Consider the following 17,809-nt stretch of genomic DNA (forward strand, 5'->3'; position numbering starts at 1 on the left):
GCCTGACCACCCGATCCCGTTAGTCGCCTTTTACGACAAGCATAGTCGCCTTTTATGGCAAGCATGGGTTGCTGAAGACCTATTCTACCCCGGATCTTCACGGATCCATTCCTTCTGCATGACTTGCATATGTTTGAGTAAAGATAACGCTTCAACTTACGTGTACGCATGGTCTGATCGTTTGATACATGTATGTAAGTCTTTTAGTCAGGGCTGCGGTAAAACAATTCCCAATCAGACATTTTGTTCCCAACTCTTGAGACCTACAGTGGGTACCCGGGTAGGGTCGGGTTATAGGGGGTCGGATTCCCGGGTAGTAAATTTGGACTCGTCCCAGCCCTACTGTCTATAGACGTGTGTAGTGTACACGGATATAGCTTTGTTAAATAGGAGGGTTGCATTTAGTGATCATAAGTTGACATTCAAGTGCTATAATAGACGAATATAATTGTCATGTTATGAATATCATCAAATGACTTATAGTTAAAGTGTTGTAATACGTTTAGGCTTATTCTTGTACACCCTATCATCCACATCACATCCATGAACCGTGAAGGGGTAGAATAGGTCTTCAGCAACCCATGTTTTAGTCATAAAAGGCGACTATGCTCGTCATAAGAGGCGGCTATCGGGATCGGGTTGTCAGCTTCGCTAACTTGGTTGATGCATGTCATCGTATCCCAATAACATGGATCGATGCTCATGATGTCAATCACTGAATTGTCTGGTCCACACTCGATTATTTACAGACTGCTGTCATATAGCTGGAATATTGCGGCGTTAAACAACAAACAAACTTCCAGACGTATACATATTTAGTATGGTAAGGAGGTGAGGTGAATTGGGTTTAACCCTCTGGATGCCGAGGTTTTTTTCTGACGCACATTTTCCTTAGATCGGAAAAGTGAAGATTGTGCGAGAATTGCGCTCACGCGGCACTGGATCTACATGTACCTCTGGCTATAACATTACGCAGAGGTGGAGAATATTAAATTTCCTATTTGATGATGTAAAGGTAACTGCAAATATTAAATCGGTTTAAAAAAAATACACTTCTAAGTGATGTCCGATGTCTGCGTTGAAAAACATTAAATGTCTCCGCTTTTTATCGTACACCGATAAAAGTACTGTGCGACGTTTTTTTTTATTTAGAGGCTTTACGGAAACTGTGAGCTAACAAAATTCTGCCAAATATCTGAACGACATAACTATATATCAAATGGAGTTATATGCGTATGTATAACGACATACATTCAATGCCAAAAATAGCATGCCGTAAATGATGAAAACTGATTTTTCTCTATGACGTCAAAAGGCGACAGAGAGGTTACACACGTACAAAGAAAAGGGGGCATAACTCCGCTATGCTTAGCACTAGTTTATTGTAACTCAAGTCACTTGGTGAGAATTAGCTTGGGGTAAGGATAATATATTTTCGTGGTGTTTTGTTCACGAGGAACCAAACTATTCCAACACAAATATCGATATTGAAACTGTATACGTTTAATTATAAAAAAAACCCATAAGAAATGATGAAATCGTACTTTATAAAAAAGAGGTAATAGAGAAATGGATGGCCCAATCTAACCTATAACTTAGTCCTTAGATTCCAACATTCTCCTGAATGTGTAAGTGTAATTTGACTAATGTTGCACCATTATTAATGGAGCACTAGCCTTATCATCAAATGTAATGAAATACCCAAAACATAACACCATTCTATTTGACGTCATGGCTGGTTTTATGGCTTTGATAACGTCGGAGAAAGACGACACTAGTATTTTGATTAATATATATCTCCCCTAATTTTCGTTCATGGTATGGAAAATCTCGATGTGTAAAACGGAATTTGACGCTTTTTCGACACAACATAAAATGACTGCTTTCACCATGTAAATAATGTCTTGGATAGGTAAACAATGAGATAGTTTATCGTGTATCTTAATTGGACAAGACACGCACCTGTTTGGCATCAATTTACGTAATGAAATACCCCAAAGTATATTTAAAAAAAACCAAAATTATATTCAATATTGGACACATATTTGTTCATTACTATGTTATTATTTCTCTTCATCTCGTCTCAGAAATACACAATAAAAGATGCGAAGAAAGCTCTATTGGTATAGAATTATCAGGATAATCGTTTAAGGTTGAACCAACGGGGTACCTGGCATGGCTTTTATTTTTATACATTTTACAATTCCTGGAGAAATAAAGTAAACAATTTAATATCCTGTGATCACAACATTGAAAAAAAGAATGAACCCATTGATTATATAATGCAAAACGAGAGGAATAATTCGTAAATTGTTTGTGACTAACGCGCACCTGGCGAATTGTTAGATATCACTGTTCTGTGTATGAAACGACATAAAAAATCAATTCCAAGACCAAGACAATATTTTCAGAAATGTGTGCATATATTTTAACGAAAAATATTAACCATTTTGTTAAAGTAATATATTCAGTTTTAGTTATAAAATAAAATGAAACAGCTATTCAAGGACATTGGTTATATGAACTTATAATATTGACAACTACACATCCCAAGAAATACGTACATGCAGCAGTTACATTTACACTTCATCTTGTAACACTTGTCCAAAGGAAAGAAATATCGTATTCGACACTGAAAACCTATCAATTGTTATGTAAACAATGTTCAAACAAACAGGAGATTATCAAAGGTTCGTTCATACATGTTCCGGCCTATATTTACGTATGATATCATTTTGAAGATTAACAGATATCCAAAGTTAAATTAATTGTGTGAAAAAACAATTTCTGTTGAAAATATCAAATCATTGCAATGTATCTATTTTAAATTCCCTAATTCTTCCTACGATTCTGCTTGTACTAGTCCGGACTGATGCCGATTTATAGTGCTAGCACACTGAGATACCATGCCGCAGTTTAACATGAATATCTCACTCAGACACAGTATACTGACTCCGAGCCGACCAGTCCTTGTTTTAGCCCCTTAATGCAGACAGGGTAACAACAAGTACCATCTTTTAACGTCTTTTGGTGTGACGCGGCCGGGGATCGAACCCCGGACCTTCCGCCCTCCGGGCGGACGCTCTACCTCTAGACCACAGAGGCGGTCAGTATGGTTATGAAAATTGTTATTGTACACATAAGTAGGCACACAAGCAAGCACATACGCACATACACACACAAGCACGCACGCACAAAGGCGTGCATGCACGTCGCTATATAAGTGCAATAATCTTTCTTGAACGCGACGTTAACCCCATTTCACATCACCTCACCGTAACGGAATCAGTATCTGCTCTTTTCAATATCGAGATTTGTACTCAAGTAGAGGTCGTGCTCAACTGAGCTCAGACACAATCATTAAACTGTGAAAACCGCATCTGATTAGTCCCCTGCGAAAATCCATTTGCACCAGATAAGATTCAACAATTCAGTTTACCCACGTGTGTCTTGAGAAACAAACAAACACAAAATTAGTTATGCAAAACGACGCGAAATAGCGCATTCTTTTTACGTGACGTCATATTGGATTATTCATACCTCACAATGACGTCATCACATCACGATGTATGACGTCATTCTTGTTCATGCTTTTAGGCTAAGAAGGGAAGATGGCCAGCTTACGTTTCATGATTGCAGTATTAGCATTTTCTATTTTTACCCTCGTTGGGTTTTCCATTGGCTTGTTAGTTGCCGATTTTTCCGACTCAAAGATGGAATCTGATACAGTCGGTGTTTCGTCTGTTTTTATTGTAATGGCGGCGCTGCAGATTGGTTTCGCCGTTTTCATCATAAAGAAAAGAAGCACATTTGGTTCGAGCTCGTTGGAACTACAAATAAGTGATATACTTGTCACGGAGTCGGGTAGTCCCCATGATGATGTGGCAGCGACACAAGTAAAGGTAAGGCTGGACACCTGTGGCGATTTCAGGTCAATTCACGTGGTTAATGATAATAGACCCGTGAAGATCCGGGGTAGAATAGGTCTTCAGCAACCCATGCTTGTCGTAAAATGCGATCATGCTTGTCGTAAGAGGCGACTAACGGGATCGGATGGTCAGGCTCGCTGACTTGGTTGATGCATGTCATCGATCCCAATTGCGTGGATCGATGCTCATGATGTCAATCACTGGATTGTCTGGTCCAGACTCGATTATTTACAGACCGCCGTCATATAGCTGGAATATTGCTGATTGCGACGTTAACAACAAACAAACAAACAAACAAATTGATAATTTTAAAACTTGATGTCTTCAGTTTTCTAATTCAGGAAATTCACTTGCTTTTTCCTACTTGTGGAACAAGTTTTATAGTGAAACAGAGAGGTTTTGCTCAATATTGGAAATATTATGTAATGTACTCAGTCTCAGACACAAATACGGAAAAGCAAACAGCATTACATACCCTACTAAATATTTCTCTGGAAAGGGATTTCATTTCAGGAATTTATTTCATACATTGAAACATTTGTTTTCCGATTATTCATTTCAAATTTCGAAATGTGAAAAAGAACTATAATTTTCGACGATATCGCTATTTTAAAAGAACCAAACCATGATTATGTAATGCCGTTTAAGGAATCAGTATAAGATATACTGCTCAAAAGACGTTAAGGAACATCCAATTCGTTCATATTTCTATAGACTCTACAGTTAATCTGTCATGGAATGACTGATTTACTGTAGTAATATGAGCGAATCGGTTTTTTTGTATGGATAAAGCCTGGCAGGTTCGAATATCTTTTGTTTAATCATTGTGGCATTGAGTTTGTTAAAATCTTAATATGTTTTTAATGTGCGGATACGTACAGTACATTTTTCACATATTGATTGTTGGGGAATAACCAGAAGACAAAAACAGAACGTTGTCTTGTAGATCACGTATTACCAAGACGTGCACCTGTTGGGGTGTTACATACCCATTTTATATTAATGAAAACAAAAGCCACAACGGGGCGGTCTATTATAGATCTAGTATAGACTTAAATTACTATATGGCCTCTCCCAGACTCGATTGTTTACAGGCAGTGAGGTATAACTAAACTATTTCTGAATTTAGCGTTTAAAACAACAATCACGTACTCATGCTCTCTTAACCATATGTATTTTCTAAATCGTTTACACGAAAAGCTAGATCTAGTCATTTATCACAAAATATGATATCTGAAACTTCATATGTGATATTACACACATGCCAGCTTTAGAAACTAACAGTTTTCGTTCACGAGTCCTTATGATGATAACATATAACAAAATCCTTTAAAAGGGCAAATTTCTACTAGTCCTTATGATATCTTTACCATTGGGCAGTTTGGCAAGGACTTTAGGACTAGTGCCAATTTCTAACGGTGCATGCATATGTAGAACAGCTTCTGGCCTCGACGTCTTAAATGTCTTAGTATCATATGGCATACGATATTTTTGTATGACTACGGTTGGTATTGTGTGTCGGTTACACGCGAGCACTTATACCCCACCCAACTCACCCCATTCAGCGCGTGACGAGTCAGGCGTGCCGTCGTTCATTCGCGTCACGTGATAAGACGGAGCGCGTAATGCAGACGTGTTTATCTTCGGGTATTGTTGACCTGCGTTCTTACAGTAGAGGTCGGTGGTCGGTCGTACCCATGACCACACGCGAACCTGACCCACATATACCCTGGATAATATTCGTATAGAGTACCTCACAACCAGCACAACTAATAATCAATAGTAATCAGTCGAGGATTCTGGCCTGCAATACGCCATGTTGGGGACACGCACAGGCAGTCAATGTGGTAGGTGCTACGGATAGTCACGACACACACTAAACATGTAAGGTAAGATTCGGGAAAGTGTGTTACTTACACGTATGTCTGCTTGTATATATTAGGATGTGTTGATTTGTTAACTGAGTGTGAACCTGACAGTGTGTTCTTAAGATACGGCGTGAGATCGTATCTCGCTAGTGACCGGGTTGTTATTCAGCCTTGGGACCAACAATGTTTACAGGTCTTTAAGTGTTGTCACTACCCCTAGTGTACAGTACATACACCCTTTGCATTCAAAAGAAACCACTCGTCCGATGGTAGATGGCCATATACCCGAAACAAAAGTGTCAAAATATGTGGTGTCACCCTGGGCAAGTGACTTAGTTCAAATGTGCCTCTGTTCGCCCAGCAGGGAACGGGTACCCGATATGTGAGGAGGATGTAAAAATCCTCTAGCGCCCGTAGGCAGCTTGGGTTGTGTACTCCCCAGGGAGTTGAGAATATACCTGGAATGCAAACGGACCCACTGGTCGGGGGACAAATAAAAACCGCATTTCAGCTGATACTAGTACCTGAATACCTGCGATATATATGTATTGTAACATAATATAAAATATAGCCCAAGTCACAAATATGGCTTTTATGCCGAGTCATGATGTGTATATAGTGCTGTCTTCACAGGGCTGCTATTTCACTGTCCGTGTATCAACAGAATGTCACGATCAGGATTGTTTTCCTATCAACTCTCTTTTCACAACATGACTACTCAACCGTATCCTTTTAAGCCGTGATGTCAGCGATATTTAAAACAGGTTAAATCAGGGCCGTTGTTATTGTTTGTCAGCATTGCTATAGCGACGACGACTGGTGATAGGTATTATTTTGATTAACGCAAATCGCCACTGAATATAAGCTCCGTTACGTCATATGCGTGTTTCTGCCACCCATGGCGATTGGCAAACGACTATAAGTATCTTGGATACTTCATATATGTCCATCAATATTCAGACAGGGAACGATCATCTTAGTCGGGATGTTATTGTTTATTTGTTGATGTGACCAGTTAGTGTGTGGGATTAAAGAAATCGTTTGAAACCAATCTCAATAAATTCAGAGAACTTAGATCTGATTTTCATGAGATTGGTATGCAACCTGCATATGGTATTAATGTGAGCAATTATATTTCACTTAGATTATAATAGCTACAACAATTGACTTCTGACGTTTTTATTTTCCAAATAACATACTTATCTGATCAATAACATCAAACGTTCAGGAAAATGTATGATATTAATTTTTAAAGCCTGATATCAAAGGTCCTTTCTCAAGGTAATTGAGATCGTTCACGCATCTATTTACAGCCCTACCTGACCCAAATAATAACTACTTTGAACAGCCGAACACTATTTTTTCAGTTTATTGGGTCTGGAGGGCGTGAAAAATATGTAATGTTATCGAATGATTACAGCGAAGGAGGACTCAAAATGATAGATATATTTAATTTTTGTAAACACATGAAAAGAGATTGTTGAATGGCGTGACTTGCCAAATCTGTTAATTTTCCCCATAGAAACATAATTGTTTATATAACCAATGCGACCGTTTGCGACACAGACGACTGTATATGTGTCTATAAACTGTTCAGAAAAAGAACAATTCAAATCTAAACTACTAAAGTTCAAATTGGGAAATAAAATTAGAAAACTCAGCAACTACTGAACACTTACCCAGATACTTTGAATTGAATCAAGAAGCAACAGTTAACAATAAAACGTTCACCTTTCTATTTAAGAAAGTATTAGTACAAATTCGTTTCTACACAAAATAGGCAGTCGTGATGACAGTTCATGTACTTTCTGTGAAAATAAACCTGAAACATTAGAACACATTTTCTTCACTTGCATTAAAAGTACAGGAATTAATTGTGAAATGGTTCAAATCCATGACAAACGTAGTAACTGATTTAGATTGTAGATCGACCGTTCTTGATATAGTGTGCCATTAAATCACTTATATGCAGTCACAAAACAATACCCATATAGATGTTAGTGTATAGAATCTGATTTAAGTTTTGAACTTCTGTTAAGTATCATGAGGTAAAAGAAAATAATTAGAAAGGTATATTAATCTGAAAAAACTTTGCGCCACAATATTACTGCGAATGGCTAACAATAGCCTTTACTACATCTGGAAAGTTTTACAACATCCTGTTGAGATTACCAAACTACTTTTACAAGTGACATATTTATTAGGAAGCCGTACGACTAAATTGTAACTCAGTGTCAGTCAGTGATTTTTAAACTATAGATGCATGTCTTGTTGACAAGGGAGGTTGGAGAAGCGTGTTTATCTAACAGAATAGACAGGTGTATGTCTGGGTTACCCTGTGCTATGTCAACACCTTGACGAGTTGTGACAGGTAAGTGAAGTTAGACTAATTAGACTACTGGCACTAAGTGGCAGTGTGTAATTAGGGAAAACACAGGGTATAAGGGATGGTTTTTTATTCATGCAGCATGACAACGCGTGGAAGTGATTTAAAAAATATACACGTCTTTTGTTTCTTGTTGGTTTGCAAAAAAATACCTGTGTCATGAAAAACTCTCGCAGTTTTCGCAGTGCCTTCTTCTCGTAAAACGTTCCAGATTTACCGTATATGGTGAAGTTCAGTTCTGTATGTCCAAAAGGGATACATTGTTTGGCGACAAGCCTATCTTTGAGGAAATCAATAACGTGTGTGACACAAGATATCACTCCCTGATCTACCATTATCATTTTCTTACTCTTCCACCAGTCTTATATTTCTCCTACTCTTCTTTCCCCTTCCACGTAAATGAAAGCCAGGTTTTAACAAACAGAACAGACGAAGCCCAATTAACCACTGGCCACGTAGACATGTAAGGGCAAATTATCGATTCGTGGCTTGTATAAGTGGTAATAAATCCTGAAATACACAAAGCAAAACAAACAACAACAAAAACAAAACAAAAACAAACAAAAAATAACTCCCATTATAATTTGATTATCTTGTCAAATAACATGATTATCTCACTGGGTGACCTAATAACTGTCAATATCACGCACTGAGCTATATATTTAGTTTGACAAAATGTGTCAAATATCCTATATGTTTTGTCTTCGTATTTATTTCGTGTGCAATATCTGCTGTTTAATAATGAACAAAATGCATTGTTTAGAGTTCAGTTACATGGTTACCTTATGGACGGGACCTGTGAAGAACCGGGTTAGAATAGGTCTTCAGCAACACATGCTTGTCATAACAGGCGACTATGCTTGTCGTAAGAGGCGACTAACGGGATCGGGTTGTCAGGCTCGCTGACTTGATACATGTATCCAAATTGCGTGGACCGATGCTCGTGATATCAATCACTGGATTATTTGGTCCAGACTCGATTATTTACTGACCGCCATCATATAGCTGGAATATTGCGGAGTGCAGCGTTATACAACAAACAAACAAAACCTTATAAACGGGGAGTTTGTCGCATGCAATCGTTTTGTTTTGCAAACAGTATATCAGTTGTAATAGCATCTGTATGCATCTATGTCAACAAGGACTATGAATATCAGATTAACGGTCTATGATACTGCTTATTAATAATGTATACTGTATGCTCCATATACAGCTGTTTCTCTGGATCATTCAGCACACTGAAGGTACTATCTCAAATTATCTATCGTATTATCCAGTTAGCAGAAACAGTATTTACTGAATTTGCTGATAAATCTGTGACATCTAACAAATACACAATCAAATTCTTTCATTGTGTTTGTGAATGCACTGTAAACATTTGAATAGAACTCCCTATGGAATTTGATAATGCCTATGCAATAATCATCGGATAATGACAGCTATTTATGTGTGCTTTGTGACGTCTGCGTGCCTCAGCACGACGCCATGTCATTAGCAAGAAGGGACCAAAGGGGTGATTATGCTCTGACATCAATATGTCCATGTTTTTTTTAATGTTTATATGGGGTTTCAGGGTACACACGCACGCACAGACAGACATACGATAATACGTCCTTCCATTTACCAAGTGATTGCCCATGGCGCGACGTTATTACGATAACTGGATCAGTGTGCACTAACATGTTATTCTCAGCTCCCGGTGCATGTGAGGCACTAGAAGGTTACAGTCATTACCATCTCGTCCTATCGTTTACCAGAGGCGTATTTGAAACAACGTATTTCCAGACACCACATACAACCTGTGCTTATTTACGAGCAGGGCCTAATTAAGCCCTAGAAACTCTCAGGAGGTAAACTTTCGGAACACGGCCCCCCTCCACCCCCGCTCTCTGCGACCATGGTTTCCCAAATTAGCCTGATTTGTGACATGCGCGTTGTGTAAAGGACCGCGATCATATTCTGTTCACTTTGTGACCTGGATAGTGTGCGACCTCTATTACTCTACATCCTTCTGAACCCTTCTCTCACGGCCCTGATCCTGCTGGTAGGACTGTTCTTATAACTCTTAAACATAAACTTGTAAACGACTTAAAATGGGTGGCTTGTCGTTGTTACTGCTGAGTACCTCTACGACTCTGATACCCCATGATGATTCCGGGCTAGACTAGGCCCCCAACGTCCTATGTTTGTCGTACGTGACGACGAAATGGATCGGATGGTTAGGTTCCTTGGTTGATTGCGTGTCATCGTACCCCGAAGGCGTCGACGGTGTTCACAATATCAATCCCTGGTTTGTCTTGCCCAGGTTCGATTACATACAGCTGGAATTCTGCTGACTGGATTTTAACAACAAATACAACGTCCACAATTGATCACCGAAAACCGATAACTGACCCGGCTGATCTAGTGTATGGCCTTTCCCCGACGGCAGGACTGAACATGGCAGTTTACATTCATACGAGCAAATGTTATTGTAATAATCGACCACGACGTAAATATTGACCCTTTTTTTATAACAATGCCGTGATGGTACCTGTAAGTTTGCTTTTATCATTGTGTATTTAATGATGAAGCCGAAACTGATCTGAATTGATAATGTGAAAGTCTGAAGTGTTGTCGCGACGCCGCGATGTATGTACACAGGTACTGTTTTGTGTGCATTATATTGTATTGCGTCTTGCGTGCTATATATACATAGCGCATGTAAAGCCAGGTCAAGTGTTATACTGTAGCTCGCTGGAGGTGTGGTGAGGTGAAAGAAACTGGTGACGCGGTTAGAAACTCACGAGTCTCAATGCAAGGACGTTCTAGTGGTAAACAGTCGCAGGGACTTACATTTGTATCGTGTGTGTGGCATAAATAGGTCATCCTTTGTGTGAAACCTCTCTCTGTTTTAATACTGCATATTTGAGGATACCACACACAAGCAGCCCCTAATGAGACGGTATGTAATGCGATGTGATAACATACACAATAATATACGTGCCTTGATAATCTCTTAACAACTGTCTCAAGGAATAGTACTTTATGACGCTAGTATTGTAATTTTCAGTGAATAGATTTTGTTCATATGAAGAAATATTGGGTCATATATGTAAACAGTTTACATCATGTATGTAGGCTCACATTAGGGCTGATTTCTGTTCTCAGTGAGAACACATTGACGAGAGTCATTAATATTATTATGTACTCTTGTTCCAGGTGACGGCCATTGACTCCCCTGAAGCCGCGTCTTCTGAGCGGAAGTGACGTCAGTAGTTTGCCATGAGATGGGAAAGGAGAAACACCAGCGTTCAGAGTTGCACCGACGACGACGGCAGAGGAATACCGAAAGGGGCCAGCGTGCCCAGATCCGGAAGGGTGTGGGTGCCTGCATCTTTACATTGGGAATCCCACTAGCTATTGCTGGATCCATCATTCTCATAGTTGCCAATATCAAAGAAAACGCTCAAGACGTCCCGGCCTCCTTTCCTGTCCTTGGGCCTGTTCTTCTCACAGTATCTATCATCTTCTTTGCTGCAGGCAGCTTCCTCACGGACATGATAAGTATCAAACCATGTGTTCAAATCTGCTTCCCAGATGACCCAAAGGCATTCTGCTGGAAAAGATGTCCTATGTTATTTTCAGTCCTAAGACCCAACGAAGTGACACTGATACACAGGCGGGAGGCGGGCCTTCACGCCCTCCAAACAGAGCCTTCCAAACCAGTCCTCAAAAAACACACAGAGGTGCCCAATGTTCCACCTGTCCGAAGAGGTGTTAGGTTTTCCGACACAGATGGGGATGCGGGACCAGTGAGGATGTCGACATCTTCAGACGTCTCGGATACCGGCAAAGTTGAAAATACGTCTCTTCTGTCTCTGCGCCACTGCAAGATCTACCCCAAGGAGAGCGAGAAGTGGGGGAGTATGACATCAGAGCCTGGAGTTAATGAGGAGGTGGTGGAGAATAACGATGAAGTCTTTACTCTGTCAGGAAGCAAGGCTGTGGACAGTGACAGCGTGTTTGTGTCTCCTACCGTACATACCACAGATATTGACAACTCGTGTGACGTGCCAACGGATATTCTGGTCACCCAGAACCAGCACAACCAGGATGGGGAACATGAAGTGTTGGTTATAGAATGTGAACATTAGGAAAGAGATGAAGGAAGCAGCCATAGATTTATATTTTTTAAAGCTGACAAGTTTTTAAGAGTGTATTCTGTTAGACTGCTTGCTTGAATCCAAAGACATTTTGTAGGAATTTAACCAACGATACCTTCATGTATCAGGATCATGATATACTATGGGCATGTCTGCTCGAATTTGATATGACTTACAGGAACACACTCTGGAGATTGAACGCGAAATGACAATTCTTTCAAACGGTCTCATCTTACGTTGTGTAACTGAACGAGCACTGTTATATAATATCCTGTTTTCTGGAGCAATTAACTCACGGTAAGAGTAATATAGCAGTTAAGTGTATTCATGCTGAATGAATTGTTGATATTCGACGTTTACTTGAGCAATTAATAACTGTGGGTTCGTTCGTTCGTTTGAAAGAAATGCTATTTTCTGTTTAATTCCGAGATATAATCTCGTTTACTCAAACCTATTTCGAGTTTATTTCTCTATAGTCGGAAATGGAATGGAATGTAATATTTTGCCGCGTATGCGTTCATTGAACAACATTCCAATGTCTACAGTATCGACCAACGTCCCCCAAGAACAGCTTCTTTGGGGAACAGGGGAACATAGCCAAATGTGTTTTAAGACATGGGTTTAATTAAGGAACAACCATTTTCAGTCTTTATTTAAAGACATATCACGTGTTCTCTGAAAGGAGGGACCAACCAATCTTTCTGCATCCACAACACAATATTTTAAAACATCCAGTATGTCAGGTGAAGGATTTTTTGGTGTGTAGAACCCGGGTACTTTTTTTCCGGCATAATGAACAAATTATGTTTGTTAAAAGAATCCTCCACCTCCAGATTATCAAATTGTCGTCCTCTATCAGGTGATATCGTGAATGTCGTCTCTACATTAATTATATACCTCAGTTATTAACCGTAGAGGTGATCATATCGAAAGACGGGTGATTCTAAACAATTTTGTTGTACTCATTTGTCTCAATATTCGCTTGTTCAATGCTGTCAGCGATTCAGTTTCATTGAAGTCCCGTAGATTGCAGTCGTCCAGGTGTATCTATTTAGAAGGACTATGTATATTGAACATGTACTTGGTTTTAATGTATGTACTGTTCCAGAGTTGTCGACAGTGCTTAGCAATAAGGAAGTATGTATTTTAGACCATAATATCCATGGCGGCTTCTACACTCCATGTCTTACAAAGCCAGTTTGAGTTATGTCGGTGTCAAAAGGCATGCTTGCTATTCACTACTACCAGGAACGGGATCAACCCCGATAAACAAGTGATAAACTTGCCCATACTATGTCAGTAGTATTGCAGATATCTGATCTGATATGTTCCATGTGATAAATGGATTATGAATATTTATACCCTAGTTTACTGACAGTTTTATTTCTAATATTATGGAGATTGAGATATGTCCATGTTGTATTGATGTGATGTACAATCAGTCATATTTTTCGTGTTGTTTGCACGTAAGTGTAAATTGTGTATTAAACAATGTTTTAGTATGAAGTTAATTGCCATTTATGGAATGTGTTTCCATAACAACTTGGACAGTGCTGTTGTTTTAGAATGGAGATGGCATAAAGATTGAGCATCTCTTTACAACAGGATTAGCTAGCTTAATGGACATTGTTAACTACATGGCCCAAGTCTGGTCGATATTCCCACCGGCCTGACCGACATACGTTCCCATTACACATGCGAATAATTATCAACCATGGATACCAATGCAGACTCAATCTATGCAGGTGATCAAACCAAGACGGCAAGAAGGACGTGTGATATCGAATACAGCGCCGCTTTGTATAACGGAGCATCAGCAATACTCAAGCTGTTTGGCGGCGGTCTGTAAATAATCAAATCTGGACCAGGCGGTCCAGTGATTAACTAACATCATGAGCATCGATCATCACAATTGGGATACGATGAGATACATCAACCACGTCAGCTAGCCTGACCACCAGATCCTGTTAGTTATCTCTTACGACAAGCTTGGGTTGCCGAAGACCAATTCTAACCCGGATCTTGACGGATTAGATGAGAGAACTAAGAATATTCTGAGAAATGAACTGGGCATTCATGCACCTACATTTACAGACGCTCCGACACTACGCCCAGTTATATAATTCATCCCATTTTCTTCTACAGTTATAGACGCTCCAAAACTACACTCGGTAATACAAGGCACTCCATGCACCTACATTTACAGACGCTCCGACACTACGCCCAGTTATATAATTCATCCCATTTTCTTCTACAGTTATAGACACTCCAAAACTACACTCGGTAATACAAGGCACTCCATGCACCTACATTTACAGACACTCAAACACCACGCTCTGGTATGAAATGTACCCCATGCAAGGCCAGATACAAACACTGTAATATCAAAACAAGAACAAACAGACAATAAGAAAACCCACAAATAAACCCTACACGGTTTAAAGTGATCACTGTCACCACTGCCAACGTGAGAACACGGATGACTCACGAGTTTATATCCAAAAGCTGAACACTTAGAAAGTGTAGAGTCGGCTCTCATGTTAACAACAGCGAGTGAAAACATGCAAGTCTGGTTCACTGTGTAAACCCAGGTTATACGATATCCAAGATCAACCAGAAAGTACACATCATATTTGAAACCAGGAGAGTGGTCTCTGATTTTTTAGTCATCATGCGAACTGTGTAGACGTCTAAGTAATATTTTACGGGTGCTTTGTTATATATATATTTTATGAAAGTTTCATTCACTATATGATGAAACAGAAATCTCCTTGGTGTCCGTAAGTCGGCGTTGTTCAGAGGAACAAAAACACAAATGACAGTACCAATATATAACACGTTCATGTTTAACAATATTGACACGACATGGGACAGAATATTAACAACACATTTGGACAGGGACGAGGCGTTAATCATTATTCAATATTTTTGATCAGACAAGGTCGAGATGCAAATCATTTAACATCTTTGACTTGACAAGGACGAGAGGTAAATCATTATACAACATCTTTGACTGGACTAGGGCTAGAGGTAAATCATTATACAACATCTTTGACTGGACTAGGGCTGGAGGTAAATCATTATATAACATCTTTGACTGGACTAGGGCTAGAGGTAAATCATTATACAACATCTTTGACTGGACTAGGGCTGGAGATAAATCATTATACAACATCTTTGACTGGACTAGGGCTAGAGGTTAATCATTATACAACATCTTTGACTGGACTAGGGCTAGAGGTAAATCTTTATACAACATATTTAACTAGACTAGGACTAGAGGTTAATCATTATACAACATCTTTGACTGGACTAGGGCTAGAGGTAAATCTTTATACAACATCTTTGACTGGACTAGGGCGAGATGCAAATCGTTTAACATCTTTGGACAAGGACGAAAGGTAAATCATTATACAACACTTTTGACTGGACTAGGGCTAGAGGTAAATCTTTATACAGCATCTTTGACTGGACTAGGGCTAGAGGTAAATCATTATACAACATCTTTGACTGGACTAGGGCGAGATGCAAATCGTTTAACATCTTTGGACAAGGACGAAAGGTAAATCATTATACAACACTTTTGACTGGACTAGGGCTAGAGGTAAATCTTTATATAACATCTTTGACTGGACTAGGGCTAGAGGTAAATCTTTATACAACATCTTTGCCTGGACTAGGGCATGAGGTAAATCATTATACAACATCTTTGACTGGACTAGGGCTAGAGGAAAATCATTATACAACATCTTTGACTGGACTAGGGCGAGATGCAAATCGTTTAACATCTTTGGACAAGGACGAGACGTAAATCTTTATACAACACTTTTGACTGGACTAGGGTTAGAGGTTAATCATTATACAACATCTTTGACTGGACTAGGGCGAGAGGTAAATCATTATACAACATCTTTGACTGGACAAGGGCGAGGGGTAAATCATTATACAACATCTTTGACTGGAACAGGGCGAGAGGTAAGTCATTATACAATAACAAAGGCGGTACATTGGAGAAACTATCATGATATAACACCATTTGATCGAGTGCTTTCGTTGGCAAGTATGAAACGTCATGCAACCCAAGTGATAAAACATGGGAAATAATAACAAATACTTACAGAGATCGGGAAATAATCAGTAATTCTTCAACATCAGGGACACGCACTCTTCAAACCCAGGACTATAGAGAGAATTAATTAGGAGATACAGATACTGTGTTTTCAAGGTAGAGATATGTTATTTGTAGATTTGAAGTTGCTACATTTTAAATTTTAAACAGAATGCGGAGCATGATGATTCAAATGTTAAATTTGGCGAGACGAAAGTTCAAGCAAACCGGTTTTATTACGTATTCCACTCTTGACATGAAAGATATGATCTCGTTTTCAGGTCAGAATTTATTTATTTTGCACAATACACTGAAAATAGCAAACAAAAACACTAATAACTATTATTACTTGCCCGTGAAGAGATCATCCGTTTAGTAAACATACAGCTGTATTACACATTGTGTAATACCAAAACGCGTGCTTATGTACTCTCGAAACACGTTTCACGAACAAATATTGAAAGCTCTCAACATCCCTCGGCTTATTCAACGACATTGCTTGTGGAGTTGATAGATCACTGAGAGGAGCTTATGCACACTCGATGACCCCAGCAACCGTGTTGCTAGGCTGACGTCACATGGCATTGTTTCGCCGATGGATCTTGCAACAAAAATCCACAAATTACGTCATCGGGTATTGTGACGTTATTGTAAACTTTGAGGTGCAAGGCCCGTTCCACAAGGCGATCGCAACGACAGTCGTTAGTCTGTTAAAGTATGTGAGTTGCGATAGTCTTAGCCCTACGATAATTTTGTGAATTCTAAAGGTGGGCCGTTGAATGGTATTAAATTCATACGTTTCAACTTTTGACGTATTTGAAGTATTATTCTGTTAAACTCAATTGGACTATGCCGTGGATCGTGTAAGTGTCAGCCTATTCATACTCAACAGTATAATTCCAAAAAAGTTATAAGAGGCAAGTAATAAATAAAATACTAAACTCGCTCCCGTGTAAAACCAATTTTATGAAACTCGTGAATAGATGTGGTGTCTGACTCACTTTCGCTCGTCAGATACCAGAACTATTCACTCGTTTCATAAAATTGGTATTACACGGGAGCTCGTTTAGTATTCTATATTTATTAAACCCTTACAGCATTAGATTTCAAGTATTGATTATTGAGATGATTTCATGCTTAAACAACTTGACTTTTATTTCTTTTTTTTTTTGTAAAATAGACGAAATCATTCTGATGCTATTTATTTTACAAGTTATTCAGTGAAAGAGATAAATACAATAAGAGTACTCACTTTGTTGACTTAACAATCCAAATTAAATTTAGAACTTCTTAAATAGTGACTTTGGTCCACGTCTGATTCTTTTATACGAGTAAAATTTACCTAAGAAATGTTGAAAATGTCCATAAAACAA

General features: G+C 39.0%; 1 protein-coding gene across 7 annotated transcripts in view; it reads left to right on the forward strand.

The window, feature by feature from the left end:
- LOC124142721 overlaps positions 1-13,834 on the forward strand; it is a 38,707-nt gene extending 24,873 nt beyond the window's left edge. The window contains exons 1-2 of one of the 7 annotated variants that reach the window (XM_046511324.2): positions 3,591-3,902; positions 11,385-13,834. In XM_046511324.2, coding sequence (XP_046367280.1) covers positions 11,453-12,319 — 867 coding nt within the window. In that variant the 5' untranslated portion in view covers positions 3,591-3,902; positions 11,385-11,452 and the 3' untranslated portion in view covers positions 12,320-13,834. Of the gene's footprint in view, positions 1-3,590; positions 3,903-5,519; positions 5,819-10,047; positions 10,228-10,744; positions 11,128-11,384 lie in introns of those variants that run through there. The other 6 variants (XM_046511320.2, XM_046511319.2, XM_046511318.2 and 3 more) reach the window with 6 other exon arrangements.
- The last annotated feature ends 3,975 nt before the right edge of the window (positions 13,835-17,809 follow it).

Source organism: Haliotis rufescens, unplaced genomic scaffold (genome assembly GCF_023055435.1).
Source record: "Haliotis rufescens isolate VD_foot unplaced genomic scaffold, xgHalRufe1.0.p SCAF_20, whole genome shotgun sequence".
In the NCBI taxonomy this organism is placed as follows: Eukaryota; Metazoa; Mollusca; class Gastropoda; order Lepetellida; family Haliotidae; genus Haliotis; species Haliotis rufescens.